A 16,677-nucleotide genomic window follows, 5' to 3' on the forward strand; every position below is an offset into this window, starting at 1 on the left:
GTGTGTGTGTGTGTGAGTATGAGTGTGTGTGTGTGTATTTGTGATCCAGCAGCACTTGAGTTCAGACTTCAGGGAAGCATCTCAAGGCCGAGGCCCGTCAGACGCCAGATCTCTGCGGGTGAGCTCAAATTAGGGCACTACCTAAACAAATCAGGAGGTTTTTCTAACATGATAAGCTATTCTTTCACATGTATGCAGAGTTTCAAAGGTCAACTATTGATCGTGATGAGTAAACCAAGCCAACTTCATCACACCCGCTAATCTAATCAGAGGATTGACAGAGAACACAGTTAACTCCAAAATAAACGCAGTGCAAACACAGCTTTCATACTTCAGCCGCTGATAGAGACACACAAGCGCCGGGTGACTCGTCTCGGTCTTTAGACGAGCTTCGAATGAATCGATTCGATCGCAGCCTGCGAGTCTTATGAGCCTCATGAATATCAATGACGCGACGACCGACTGACACACCCGATTGGCTGGTTAAGATACGCTTTGTTATGAATATTAATTATCTATAAAAGACCTATTAATACCTTAATATGAATGAGCTGAAACCAATAGCCACAGATCGACTGGTCAGTTGTCCAGCAGGACACGCGGAGACGGTGAGAGAGTTTAATGTTCAGACACAGGAAGCAGTAAAAGTCGGACAGGAAGTGGAGAGAATGACACGTGGCGACCGGGACAGTCTGTGAGCACGACTCATTGCTTTTAAATCAACAATTGTATACAGAACACACGATGTAGACCACAAAAAAGCCAGGAGGTAAAATCCAAGGGTTCATGTAGCCAAACATAGCCTAACACAAGGCCAAACAAACAAAGAATAATTCCAACAACAATAAAAAGTACAACAAAAAAAAAAACACTTCAATCAAATTCCCATCATTTTAAAGAATGAATGAATGCATGTAAACATACTTACATTCATATATATATATATATAATTATACATAAACCAAACAAAAAATAAATAGACATGAAGAAATCAGATACAAAAATCACTTACATCAAATACCTGTTCTCTTAAAGTAGCCTATAAATAAATAGGTAAACAAATAAATATACCCAACAAACAAACTAAATTAAACTAAATTAAAAATAAAAAAGAGATGAAAAACGGTACCAAAAAATCACTTAGCTAAAATACCCGACCTCTTAAAGAATAAATACATAAGCAAACAAAAATAACTAGAAAACAGGTACAAAAATCACTTAGCCTATAAAATGCCCATCCTCTTCAATTATAAATAAGTTAAATAAATAAATAATACAAAATCACCAAAATTATAGCCTGAGTTTCTTGTTACATGAAGTATAGATGAAGTTTTAATATGGATCCTAATATCTCTTTGACAAAACATTCTTAAAATATATCTGGAAGTCTTTATATATGAAATCTATGATGAACTGACATAAACATACCATAGAAGCAGCTTTATGGATGTGATACAATGGTCTTCTTTGCAATATTTTTTGAATATCATTGTCGATTAGTACCAAAATATCATTATCATCGTATAAATCAGTGTCACTAATAAAAAAAATTCATAAATTATGTGTAATATTATGGTATTTTCTGAATGACCTTAGAGTAGTATGTCAACATCATGATATGTAAATATTACCATAAGCATCCAATTTAACCATCTGACTGCCAGGTCTGTCTGAAGGCTTGTGTGTGTGTGTGTGTGTGTGTCTGTGTGTGTGTGTGTCTGTGTGTGTGTGTGTCTGTGTGTGTGTGTGTCTGTGTGTGTGTGTGTCTGTGTGTGTGTGTGTCTGTGTGTGTGTGTGTCTGTGTGTGTGTGTGTCTGTGTGTGTGTGTGTCTGTGTGTGTGTGTGTCTGTGTGTGTGTGTGTCTGTGTGTGTGTGTGTCTGTGTGTGTGTGTGTCTGTGTGTGTGTGTGTCTGTGTGTGTGTGTGTCTGTGTGTGTGTGTGTCTGTGTGTGTGTGTGTCTGTGTGTGTGTGTGTCTGTGTGTGTGTGTGTCTGTGTGTGTGTGTGTCTGTGTGTGTGTGTGTCTGTGTGTGTGTGTGTGAGATCATTGACTTCAGAGCTGAGAGTCAGCAGAAACACACAATACAGCTCGGCCTGCTGTTTTTCCTGCTCTTCACACACATATCCGTTACAGATGTGAGACATCATGACCCGCCGCTGTGAGGAAGCTCTATTGTTCACACAAGAGTCTGATGAACAGCATCAGATGAGCGGGAAATCACAGCAGCAGAGGCCCAGAACAATGTCTCTGCTCTTACTGAGGCGTTCATGACCAGCGCTCTATTGTTTCACAACCTTTAAACTCCATTTACGAGGATTTAAATCATAGGTCCGATAAGAAATTAGAGAGCTAGCTAGATCTTCTTTTATTGATTCTTATTATTTATGAAAGATAACTCTACAGAGTTCATATAGAAACTAATGGGATTATAGTGAATGAGCTCTGAAATATGACTTTGGCGACACCACGCTGTGAAAGCATGCGCTGCACATCCAAAATTAAATTACGTATATTATTAAATTAAAATAATTTATTAAATGACTGATTTTTTCATTTAAAAGTTCAGGTAGTGTAAAAACAATTCTAGAAGAAAAAAATATAATATAAAACATAAAAATATAAATATAATATAAAAAGCAGTTTTACAGCCTCATCCATAAGAGAATCTCTGTAGTTTCCACCAATAACTTTATATATATATATATAAAAGATTCATATACAGTGGCTAAATCAATTAAATTAATTTGAAACCTTTTATTTTTCCTTAAAAGCTTCTGTTTGTTTGTTAAGTAAATTTTGTTGGTTATAATATTGCATTAACTACGACAAAAATCTAAAATGATAAGTCTGGGATAACATTTTTTACATCTCAAAAACCAGCAATTTTTACAGAGCTGTGTAGACTTTTTATAGCCATTGTACAACACTAAAAAGTGAAAATCATTCTTGATAAGAAGGATCTTTGATGGTGTGAATGAAACAATCAAACTAAACATTAATTTTTTTTTGTTTTATAACAAAACACACGTCCATGAGGAACAGACACGTTAAGATTTACACAACTGATCTTTTATAAAGCACTTTACATAGTCAAAACACAAGAAAAGACCTGAGGACATCCGACACCAAACACAGTGTTCTGATTTCAGCAAAACAGATGCAATACAAAATAGTTTTTCGATAATAAAGTCTGATATCATCGTCACATCGTCACAAACAGGCATAAATATACATACTCTCTCAATATGCACTTCCTCAGAATAATATAAATTCAATGCAAATAGTAGTTCTGATTAATTCACTGTGAAGCTAAACAGATGAATGCAATATTGCAATATTTTCAAGCGTCTGCTGGTGCATAATATTCCCAGATCCTGAGATTCAAACGCAGCATAAGAAAATCCAGGAACGTGAATGAGATGTAAACCGTTCAGCATGACAGAGAAACGCTCACCAAGCATATTAAGCACTCTAGTGACATTTATCTATGTACTATATGACATTTATTGTGTATGGTAATGTGTAACCAGTGGGAAAGGTTAGGCTGGTCAACTTCAGTAGCTGGTAGATGTCAAAACAACACCATTCTGCTGCAAAAAAAGTGTGTTCTGAAACCAATTGCAAGCAGCATATAAAATCACAAATAATTCATAATTCTACTTTTTGAATACCGTGTGCATGCGACTCACTAAGAAACATTTCTTTTAGCTGACCGTTATAACAGGAAAGAAGGCATTATTCGGAGTTACTGCATATATCTGGTTCTTTAAAACACATTATTTACTGGTTTCCATCATGTTTACATGAAAGAATCAACCGAGCTGCAATGCAGTGCTTCAGTGTGATTGTGAAGTTTTTCTGACACAGTCTTTGAAGATTTAGTGTCAGAGAAAACATGACTAGTAAACATCACAGGAGTGACTGCTGCTCTCTTCCACCCTTCGGTTCTCGTCTTTCTGGTTTACTAGCTTCTAGCTGAAGCCGCAGCATGCGGAAGGCTCGTTCTCCGGCTGCATCACGTCATGAAGGTGAAATCTGGGCTCGACGGGAAGCTGGACTGAACGGCTCACCAGCTCCCTGTGCATTACATCACAAGCTCTGTGTGGAAACTCTAACATCTTTAAAAGTTTGCGAGCATGCTGGAAGAAACTCACTTTGCCACCGTCGTAAAGGCCTCGTCCACGTTGAGTCCGGTTTTGGCACTGGTCTCCAGGAAAATGACTCCATACTCCTGCCAAAACCACGTTTGAAGGGGTTTAATGTGAATAGAGCTCTTACTATTTGAGTTCCCAAACCAATATTTGACCAAAAAAAAAATTGATTTAATTAGTTATCAATTATTACTTTTAATTTGTGAACTGGTTCTAAAAGAAAAATTAAAGCTGTACTAGCTTATAATATACATACAGTTATATTATATATATATATATATACACACCACACAATTGATCAAAAGTTTGGAATAATTAGGATTCTGTAATGTTTTTTTGAAAAGTCTCTTCTGCTCACCGAGACTGCATTTATTTGATCAAAAATACAGTAAAAATGTTGAAATATTATTATAATGTCAAACAGCTGTTTTCTATGTGAATCTCTGTTAAACTGTAATTTATTTCTGTGATGCGCAGCTGTATTTTCAGCATCATTACTGCAGTCTTCAGTGTCACATGATCTTCAGAAATCATTCTAATATGCTGATTTGCTGCTCAAGAAACATTTCTGATTATTATCAATGTTGAAAACAGTTGTGCTGCACAATATTTTTGTGGAAACCGTGATGCATTTTATTTTTCAGGATTCACAGATGAATAGAAATTTATTTGAAATAGAAATATTTTGTAACATTTTAAATTTCTTTACTGTCACTTTTTGATCAATTTAATGCGTCCTTGATGAATACATTTCTTAATAATAATTTATTTTATTATCTTTTTAATGGTAGTGTATCATGGTTTCCACAAAAATATTGTGCAGCACGACTGTTTTCAACATTGATAATAATCAGAAGTGTCACATGATCTTCAGAAATCATTCTAATATGCTGATTTGCTGCTCAAGAAACATTTCTGATTATTATCAATGTTGAAAACAGTTGTGCTGCACAATATTTTTGTGGAAACCGTGATGCATTTTATTTTTCAGGATTCACAGATGAATAGAAATTTATTTGAAATAGAAATATTTTGTAACATTTTAAATGTCTTTACTGTCACTTTTTGATCAATTTAATGCGTCCTTGATGAATACATTTCTTAATAATAATTTATTTTATTATTTTTTTAATGGTAGTGTATCATGGTTTCCACAAAAATATTGTGCAGCACGACTGTTTTCAACATTGATAATAATCAGAAATGTTTCTTGAGCAGCAACTCAGCATATTAGAATGATTTCTGAAGGATTAATAGAGAGATTTAAGGCTTTGCATGACTTTTTGAGATCATACTTTCCCATTTTTTCCATGACCGTGGGAACTAAAGTCGACATAACTGTCTGTGATCGGATCTGAAACACTGCAATAGAACAGATGGCCCATGATGACTGACTGAGACTCACTCTGGCGAGTTTCTCTCCCTCGTCTCGTCTGATCGCTCGAGCGCTGGTCATATCTGACTGTAGAGACGACACGTACAGTTACAGTTACACTGCGTGCTTGAGTTATGGCTTATATAACATCAGATCCAAGCTCAAAGTCTTCTTACCTTGTTGCCAAGCAACATGATGACCACATCATCCTGAGCATATTCATGGATCTCAGTAAGCCACGCCTACAACAAAACATCCAGCCAATCAGAAGCCTCTAACATTCGACCTTAAGTAGAATAATGTTAGATATTTGTTATGATAATCAGTTAAATTATGTTAGATAAACATTTATTAAACATATTATAGTTAACCAAAACTAAAACCATGTAAAAAAAAAAAAAACTTTGTTGCTTGAAATAAAGTAAAATTTAACTGAAATAAAATAATTTTAACTAGTTTCAGTAATGTTTTACTAGGTTAACTTGATGGACTAAAATAACAAACTTTCATTGAAATAAAATTTATATAGACATATTTAAAAAAATAAAATAAAATAAAAATATATAAAAAAATAAAAATAAATTAAAAATTAAATGATTACAAATATTAAAACTATATATAACTAATAAAAAATTTTTTTTTATTAAATATAAAAAATTTAAACTAACTAATATTTTAATGATACTAAAATAATTACACTGCTTACAATTATGAACAGTTTTTTCAACAAATGCTCGGTGAAAAGAAATGCTTAACATTCAGTAGACTATCAACCTCAGGAGGAGAACCTGAATATTATCACTGTTATATTATTTATTTTAGTTTGTACCCTTGTGTTGTCGAAGGAGGATTTGCTGGTGATGTCATAGAGCAGGAGGAGCGCTGTGAGATCAACAATAAAACAGGTATTGATTAGAAGAAAACCTCTGTATCCTACATCACACTGAGCACTGAGAGACAGTGAAGGGCAATGTTCCTCTCAGCTACAGGACAGACATTTGATTAAATTCTAGTAAATGCGAAATAATTGCAATGCTCAGGCAAACCGCTATAGAGTTGGTGAATGCGGTTTACAGGTTTCATAGAAAGAGAATGATGTGCGCCGAGTTAGTCGCTGTAGAAATCGGATACTTTAAAGGTTGTCGAAACGGCTCAACAACGTCAACGCAATGATGTGAGATGAAACGTCATCATGCTTTAAAGAAGAGTGGCTTGATTAATGACACAGGTGCAGTAAAGTGCAAACTCTACTACATGGGGATGTTTAGATAACTGTAAAATAATTCACATGTTCACGTTTTTTTATTTTCAATATGTATTGAAAATATTTGTTTTTTATATATTTATATGTATTTTTTTTAATGCATAATAAATAATTGACCTCAAAAAGGGAATTCATGAGCAATAACTACTTAATTTTTCATATAATATAATATGATATAATATAGTATAATATAATAATAAAGAATTTAACTGTTCTGAGTGAGATTTTTGTTTAATTATTTTTTAATAGAATTTCTTGGAATCACAGCACTGTAAAAAAAATGTTTTCTCAGGTAACTTAAAATGTGCATCATTTAGTTACATCAAGGGTCAAAACAAATATAAATAGCACACTAAAGTTAAAAGTTACACACTCTTTGTGTGTGTGTGTGTGCTGTACAGGTCTGGTATAAAGAATGTTTTTGCTCAGCTGGCCGAAATGTCCGCCCAATAGAGAAAAGTTTTGCTCAGCAAGAAATTAGATCATTTCTCACCCTGAGCGTCTCTGTAATACGCGTGTGTGACGCTCCGAAACCTCTCCTGTCCCGCTGTATCCCAGATCTGAGACAGAAGGTCATTGACATTCATCCGTCATAATGATCTGATTTCTCTCCTGTATCAGCTGATTCATTAACATCTTACTGTATGATTCTCAAGAATCAGAATCAGCGTCACTCACCTGTAATCTCACCTTCAGCTCATCCACTGTAAGGACTTTATTCTGCCAACAGAGAAGCCGTGGATGTGGATCACATCATACAGCATTAGAAAGCACACTATCAGATGCATCTCTCATCCATTTCTCTATCCACTGGTGAAAGGCTGATATTACTCATTAACAGGGTGAATTACCGTAAATCCGATTCCCACTGTTGCAGAAAAAGATCCAGGGATAAATTTGCCTTGATCAAACTGAACCAGTAGGGACGTCTTTCCCACTCCACTGTCTCCCACCAGGATGGTCTGCAAGATGACAAGACAGAGGGAAGATGAAAAAATTAGGGACGTGCATTATTAGAAGCATGCAGAATACGTTAACAGAACCGTCTTGACTGTTTTATAATTAGTGTGACTCTATGTGAAGTCACAGATAAGTGCTGGTGCTGATGGAGGTGTGTTGTTGCCATAACAACCGCCCAACCCCCCCCCCAACAGGAAGTAATTAGGCGGAAGAAACAGACGCTGTGGAATTCATCACTCATCGGGAAAAAGCATGAATTCGACTTTCAATCAGATATTTTAGCTTTACTGTGAGTGTCAGGAAACTGTCTCTTATGGAAGATCAATTCTTGAAATAAAGGATGAATGAAACACAAGAGTCCTCTGTGACTCTGTCTTTATTTAGAGCAAAGACTTGTGTCAGCTTTATTCAGTTATGTAACAGGCAATTGAATACAGAGAATAACAAACCCATCGAGAGACCCAAGGCTAAAACACACACACACATTAAACAGCCTCTAGTGTGTGTGTGTGTGTGTGTGTGTGTGTGTGTGTGTGTGTGTGCTGTACATAAACCACTGCAGCTCTAATCTGCGCGCAACCTGACCCTAATGAGAAAGAGATATGATGATCATCATCACATAACACAATATAATCACCATCTCATCATAACACACTGTTATTTCCACCATCACATATCATAACACACTATAACAGTTACCATCAGATATCATAACACAATGTATTCACCGTCATCACATACTATAACATTCTGTAATAATCACATAACACAATATAATCACATCATAACACACTAATCACATCAACACACCATAACATACTATAATCAATCACCATCATCACACATACAATGTAAATCACATAATAACACTCTATAATTACCATCACATACCATAACATAGATAATCATCACATAACACAATATAATCACATCAACACACCATAACACACTATAATCAATCACCATCATAATCACATCATCATAACATACTATTATCATCACATAACACAATATAATCACATCAACACACCATAACATACTATAATCAATCACCATCATCACATATACAATGTAAATCACATCATAACTCACTATAATCACCATCACATACCATAACATACATAATCATCACATAACACAATATAATCACATCAACACACCATAACACACTATAATCAATCACCATCATAATCACATCATCATAACATACTATTATCATCACATAACACAATATAATCACATCAACACACCATAACATACTATAATCAATCACCATCATCACATATACAATGTAAATCACATCATAATTCACTATAATCACATAATAACACTATAATCACCATCACATACCATAACATACTATATAATTATCACATAACACAATATAATCACATCATAACACACTATAACCACATTATCATATACCATAACATATTATCACCATCATCACATAACACAATATAGTCACATCACAACACAGTCATCACTACCATCACATATCATAACACACTACAATTGCAACCATCAGTTATCATTATACACTGTATTCACCATCATCACATACCATAACATACTATAATCACCATCATCACATAGCACAATATAATCACATCACATCATAACACACTGTAATCACCACAATCACATATCACAACAAACTATAATCACCATAATCACATATCATATAGCACACTATAATCACCATCATCACATATCATATAGCACACTATAATCAACACTATCAGACACCATAACTACACCATATACTATAATTATACTATACAACATACTATAATTACCATCAACACATCATAACACACTGTAATCACCACAATCACATATCACAACAAACTATAATCACCATAACCACATATCATATAGCACACTATAATCACCATCATCACATAACACATTATAATCACCATCATCACATATCATATAGCACACTATAATCAACACTATCAGACACCATAACTACACCATATACTATAATTATACTATACAACATACTATAATTACCATCAACACATCATAACACACTGTAATCACCATCAAATAAGAATACATGAAACAAAATATCACAAAAACTAAGCACATGAATGAACATCACGTCAACCCGTATTCTCATCTCCTCAAACAGATGACAGAAATATCAACACCAGGAAACAAACATTCAGCGGTTGGTTGATTGACTGATCAACAATGATTACCTTGTGTGTTAAATCCTGATTATAAGCGACGCCCGCTGCGCTGCTCTGATTCTGATCCATCACTGAGCGCTCGCCCTCGCCGATGACGAAACAACACAGAGACCCACGTCACACCCGTTCTGCACCTCCTTCGTTACATTTGGCAAGGTTAATAATAACAAATGACAGACACACTGTTAGATTTCATGGAGGAATTGTTTTCTTCCCCCACTGTAGTCCTTGATGTTGTCCTAAGGAAGAAGGACGATCATTTGAACTATGGTTTAGTTGTTTATACAGTATGTATGTATTTATTATTTATTTATTTATTCTTTCTTTCTCTCTTCTCTTAAATGCAGTCTTACAGAGTAAGATTGTTCTTCTTTCTTGTGTATGTGTGTACTTGTTAGATATATTATTATTATTATTATTATATGCAACAACAACATTAACACCGACACAAAACACAATGATAGTAAATGCTCACAATAGCATAAAAAACTCAGACAAATGAACAGATGAGTTTTAATGGTGCCCACTAGATGGAAGCACAGACTACAAGAAAAAAAATAAAAATTGTGTCACTGAGCACCTACTTTCTACTGAGTGTAGTAAGTAAATATTCAAGTAAAAATTCATTTAGTTTGTTACATTTACTAATTTACTTACTCTGTCCTTCCAAAACCGTATGAATAAATAAGAAATGATGCAGAAAACACCAGTCTTTCTTTCCTTATATTGAAGATAAAAGGACTCGGACTGTCCAGCTAAAAATAGAACAAAAAAAGTATCATGAAAATAGTTCATATGACCTTCCAAGTCATCTAAAATCACATGATTTTTATGTGATGAGCATAATGCAGAGATACCATCGAGCATCTTGTCAGTACCATGTTTTACATTCACTTTTATGCATTTGGCAGAGCCTTTTGGCAGTGCGTTCATACTTTACTATATCTAGATTTGAGGATTTCACTGCATGTTCTAGGACAGGAGCTGCCAGTGTTTCTGCCAGAGGCCAGTAGGACACAATGTTCCACATCAGTTAGATGAGTGACAGTTTGCCTTCTGATGGGTTACTTTAAACACAGCGTGCTGTAAACCCCGTCTGAACCCAGTTCTGCATCACAGCAGGACCTTCATGACCCGATACAGAACAGAGAGATGATGTCCTTCAGAAGCAGGTTAGGATTGGGTTCTTGTACTAGTCTCTTTTCAACTATCATGCATGACCTAAAGTCACATCAAAGCCACATCATCATCAGAGTATTTTCTATGATCTGACATTGCTCTCATAGTTTCCAAGCAGAGCAGCAGTTCATGCAGACGTCTGCGGTCAAATCTGGAAGCAATTCTGAGCCTGAACTCTGAAACCTGGAACCAGCACACAGATATTAGATTTGCATTGCCTAACCCACGGGGTATTTGCATGCAACTAAATGGCAGAAAACATTCATTTATGTTAATATTTCTGGATTGCACACTGGAACATGTTCAAACAAATCAAAAGAAACCTCCATGAGCTCCTGTTTTGAGTGTGATGACTGTTTCTCACTGCAATGCAAATCATCCCAGGTGAGTCTCGCAAACACTGACACGTGAAAGAAAGATCAAGTCACTGGCTAAACCGATCCAGCACTGCTTCCTCTGTCTAGATAAAGCACAAATGAGCTTCATTCATGAGCTTCAATGAGACATATGGGACAAACCCAAGATGTGTAAAAGATCAGGTCTCTCAGACTGGATTGCAAACAGGACAGATTTTTCATATGCAAATGGACTTGGAAGAAATGTGAATATTAAAAGATTTAAACAATATTTACCCCTTAAAACCAACCAAATAATATAAGTTGAACACATTTTTTGGCTTTTATTGATGTTTATTAGCTCTATGTCTGTGTGCTCCTCTTTATTTAGTTGACTAAATAAATAAACTTTTAGTATAAACTCCAAAAAATAGATTTTTTAAAGATGGAGTACAGAAGAATAAAGATTGGAATACATTCTACAAAAACATACAATTTCAGTCTTTCAGTCAAGTTTAGTTCAATGTTACTGGCCATTTCTTTGTAATGACTTGTGAAATTTTCTAGCAAAATCTAAATGAAAATTGTTTCAAAGTAAATCCTACAGCGTAGATACAAACCTATTTTCCTTTTATTTTTATAACCAGCTCACAAAAATATATGTTCTTAGAATGTTTTACTAACGTTCCCATTAAATTCATGAAAATGTTATTTCTGAACATTCAGTTTTTAAAATCTTTGTTTGTTTGTTTGTTAAGGGAACATTCCATTTTATCATTTTGCAAACATTATGGCAATGTTACATTTGAGTTTTCTCTAAACATGTCTTTTTCTCAAAACAAGTAGCAACACGTGATTACGAACATTCTAATAATTCTAATAACACAGAACGAACATTCTAATAATGTTACTTGATACTAATAATGTTTGTTCATAACTTTCAGAGAACTTTCTCTGGGTACAAGCATTACAGATCACACACAACAGCATACATGCTATATATGTCATCATATAATAATACACCTCACACTCTTTGCACAGTCTGCTGATAGCCGATAAACACTAGCTGATGTCCGTTGGAACAGTGGGAGACTGATTGCGGTGGGAACAGCAATGAACAATAGCTTTAGTTTGCCCACGTCAGGACATTCCTGGACATTCCAGAACATTCCATTGTCTGATCTCTCACAGTCTGTTAACCCGCACTGTTTACAAGAGCGAAACTCAAGACATAGTGATGACGAAGAGCCGGTCTCGCTTCTGTCTCTGCTCTGAGCTCACCAGCACTTCAACACGCTGTTGCACAAGGGAAAAGCGGGTCATTTGTAAATGTGCAAGACCGTTCCTGGCCCAGTTTTTCTCAGAGATCTGCTCCAAGAACCAGAAAATCCCGGAGGCTTCTAGAAGACTCTAGGAGGCCAGGCACGTCTGGAATCTGCTGGCTTGCTGCTCATCACAGATTCTCGTGAGCTCAAAGCTCTTGTTAGACCAGTTTTTCAAGTGTTTGAAGCATTTGAAGAGCTCAGGTCATAAACAACACACCTGTGTTTGAAGGGATGGTCTGATATCAGATGTGAGAGAACAGGTAGATGAGAGGCTGAGTGAATGATGGGCTGGACGGGATTTCTCAGTGTATTTTATGATTCAACAGTAATTAGATTAATCCATGGCAGCTTCGCTCAAGAAACCAAGGAACATTCTGTACATCCCTCAGGATCAGCGTGTCTGCTCAATGGCTTAAATGTAAATCTTTTTTCCAGGTTTTCTATGCAGTGGGTACAAAGATTTACATTTAAGTAAAAAAGGCCTGGGAAAGTTCTGAAACAGATAAACATCTGAATTTCTGAATCTTCCATTGAACCTCATTCCAACCATTAAAATCCTCAAAAACAAGTTACAAAACAAAACAAATAAAATAAAACAAAAGTAAAAATATAAATAAATACATTGTACCTAGTGCTGCAGCCTTAATTTGGTTTCAGGTATTCACAATGTAAGATATAAACAAAGATTATATATTTGTATTCTGTACACTCATGGAAAATAACTACTACAGGAACATAATATAAAATATCAAACAATCAGGAAATCAGACTTTTTAGCTTTCCGTGTAGTGACGAACAATATGTAGCACTATGTCTGTGCTAAAAGACTAAAACCTAACCGAAAAAATGACTGAACCGAAGAAATTACAATGAATATTAATTACGTCGCGCTCATTAATATTCATTACGCCAACCTCTTTAACACAGTCGCGTTCATTCGCGATCTGCGTAGCGCCCGCCCACCAGCGTCAGGCGTTTCGCCAATCGGTGAAGCCCGCTTGACGCGCGTCACGTGACGTACTTAATATAGCGCGTTCATTCGCGATCTGCGTAGCGCCCGCCCACCAGCGTCAGGCGTTTCGCCAATCGGTGAAGCCCGCTTGACGCGCGTCACGTGACGTACTTAATATTCATGAGGCTACAGTTACTTAGTATCAGTGGCGAGCGCTCGGACAGTGGATGATGATCATAAAGCTTACAGTATGGTGAGTACAGGCGATTATTCTGTTCGATAATCTGACAGACAGATGAAATACAGATTGGTGTGCTTTATGATCATGTTTTATTTAACATTTAAAGGTCTCCTTTAGTTTACAGTTTAGTTTACAGTAAACAGCAAAACTTCCTCATTAGTTTAGCATTAACTAATCACTGTTGACATTAACTGTTTATTATTTAAAGGTATTTTTATATCTCGTATCGCCACAGACCCCTGTCTATAATTACTGTAAATGATTCCAGTGATCTCTTTGCTTAATTTTTCGGTTTAGTCTTTTGTTTAATAGTGTTGTGTTGGAGAAAATAGCTGCATAATAGCAATGAGTTGAAGTCTTGGTTCATTAAATGTAAACAGTTGATAAAGAAGACATGTATATATATATATAAGATCAAGCTAAATGTCATTTATGTTGCCACCTGTCTACTGTAATTAATTTAATAACTAATTATTGCCGCTCTCTCAAGTATTATGTAAATACATATACATATTTTTATTTATACAGCTGTATATACAGTAATGAATGCACAAATCTGTACATCAATCTTCTGTTTCAGATGCATTCCATATTATTATTATTATTATTTAATAAACACATTATTATCCTAAAGAGCATGTTTTAAGAATTGGAAGATATAAACACACAACTCTGCTTCGTTACAGAAACAGTTGTGAGACATAAACTGAGAATCCAGAGAGAAAAAGACAAAAGAGTGAGAAATAAAGTCAGAAGTGCGAGATAAAAAGTCGCAATTGCCTTTATATTTTTTATTATTATTAATTTATTCCATTGGAAAAGCTCAAGTGTGAAATACAGGAACTGCTGTAGGAAGATATTCAGTATCACTCAATGTTCAAATAAAGGTGTGAGCATTAGTTTATACAAGTTCAGAGCACATGCATGTGATTTTGTGATGAATATAGCTAGCTTACACTGCCTGCTGTTCAGAAATAAAAATAACACATGAACCCGCAGGCATTATTCCATAATAAACGTTGTCATTTGACTTCATTGCATGTGAATGGCATCCAGTGATTATTTTGGAAATAATTGATTATCTAGCACTGATGTCACACAAATGCAGCTACACGCACGAGTTCAGTCAGACACTTACTGACCCAGTGACCTCGAATCAGCTGCGTTTCTGGGACGAACCACTGAATGAGGTTTGATCCTTAATGAAGTCTGTTTGATTAGACAAACTCGTTTCATATTCATTGACACGTCGGGCTCCAGACGCGAGCAGATAGTCTGATAGTGGCATTAGTGGATAAAGGTCTCTGTGTTAATTACTGGCTGTTTATTATAGCGCTGATATCAGAGCACAGCTGGCCTTGAATGCAGAAAACCGCTCTAATCCCAGCGATCTGCTCCGTGATCTCACGCAAGACCTTCTGTTTCTGGCTGAAGAGCTTCTTAATGTTCTCACAGCAGCAGAACACGCTCTCAGTCCTGTTAAATACAGTTACTTTCTTGCATTTGTGGGGTTTACGACCGCATTATTGCATGCTGCTTGATTGGAACCGCACTGGACAAGTTGTCTGTCCGTTGACCATTAATTAAGATTAGATTGATGAATTTTTGCACCTCAGTTGCATTAGTTTAGTTCCCAAACTGGGGTTTGTGAGGGAACTGCAGGAGGATTGTGAGTTATAAAAAATGTAAATAAAAAATAATAAAAAAGCATCATTAGGTGTTCATTCTCCTTAAACAGTGTTTAAAGTCAGTCAATAAAATAAAAGGTTTAAAACAAAGAAAATCAATAAATAAATAAATTTAAACTAAAAACAATCAAAATAAAACACTTACTGAAACAAGGATGAAATATTTAATTTGTGAATATGTTGCTAAATTATTGAAATATTAACTTAAACCTCGAGGAGACTTGAAGAAAATATTTAAGCTCAAATGGGTTCGGATGACAAAAAAGATTACAAAAATATAAAATGTATGTACATTTGAAATTATTATTATTATTTTTTTCAAACAAAACATTTTAACATTGCTCATCCTCCTTCAGTAGTGTTTAAGTCTATAAAATAAGTAAATAAATAAATAAGCATTTAAAATAAATAAAATCTATCAAATAAATAAACAATTAATAAATTAATTAACTGCCATCAAAAAATCACGAACATGTGAATATGATGTTAAATTATGGAAATATTAACTTAAAATGACAAAGAAAGTTTGGGAATCTCTGGTTTAGTAAATAATGTCATATTTTCAGTTATGGACGTCATAATGGAGATTTTCAGGCTCTTAACAGTGTTGCTGAGAGTGTGAGAGTCTTCTGTCTGTAATGTGAAATCCAGATTCTGGCTCTACCTGTTCCCAGGTGTTTGAACAGATCAGCTTCCCTGAGCGAATCCTTACTGCTCAAGTAATTCTAGAGCCTCACTGATGATGATATTAGTGGTGTTTGTTGAGCGTATAGGGGTGTTGTTTAGGCTTAGAGATTTTAGTTCAGTATTTGTAAAAGTCTCTATATAATGGCTATAAAGCAGTGAAGGTTTCCAGCAGCTGTGCTGGAGCTCTGGTTTCGGCGTTTCCAGTGCTCATGATGGTCAAACCCACATCCGCTGCTCCTCCAGTCTATAAACAAACTCTCTCTCTCTCTCTCTCTCTCTCTCTCAAACACACACACACACACACACACTCTCTCTCTCAC

General features: G+C 35.4%; 2 protein-coding genes across 2 annotated transcripts in view; one reads left to right on the plus strand and one right to left on the minus strand.

Moving 5' to 3' along the window:
* Nucleotides 1-3,736: 3,736 nt before the first annotated feature.
* On the minus strand, nucleotides 3,737-10,027 carry LOC107688053 (ras-related protein Rab-37-like). Its single transcript, XM_016485595.1, has 9 exons — nucleotides 9,960-10,027; nucleotides 7,641-7,751; nucleotides 7,468-7,509; nucleotides 7,283-7,349; nucleotides 6,355-6,407; nucleotides 5,702-5,767; nucleotides 5,556-5,612; nucleotides 4,154-4,230; nucleotides 3,737-4,076 (listed from the first exon to the last, which is right to left on the minus strand). Exons 1-9 carry the CDS (start codon nucleotides 10,017-10,019, stop codon nucleotides 3,971-3,973), a joined length of 639 nt encoding a protein of 212 aa, XP_016341081.1. The 5' UTR covers nucleotides 10,020-10,027; the 3' UTR covers nucleotides 3,737-3,970.
* A 3,920-nt stretch (nucleotides 10,028-13,947) lies between these two features.
* Nucleotides 13,948-16,677, plus strand: part of LOC107688036 (leucine zipper putative tumor suppressor 2 homolog) — a 22,655-nt gene continuing 19,925 nt past the window's right edge. The window contains exon 1 of the mRNA XM_016485575.1: nucleotides 13,948-13,994. The gene's annotated coding sequence lies outside the window, so the exon portion shown is untranslated. The remainder of the gene's footprint in view (nucleotides 13,995-16,677) is intronic.

This window comes from Sinocyclocheilus anshuiensis, unplaced genomic scaffold (assembly GCF_001515605.1).
Source record: "Sinocyclocheilus anshuiensis isolate Anshui unplaced genomic scaffold, SAMN03320099.WGS_v1.1 scaffold241, whole genome shotgun sequence".
In the NCBI taxonomy this organism is placed as follows: Eukaryota; Metazoa; Chordata; class Actinopteri; order Cypriniformes; family Cyprinidae; genus Sinocyclocheilus; species Sinocyclocheilus anshuiensis.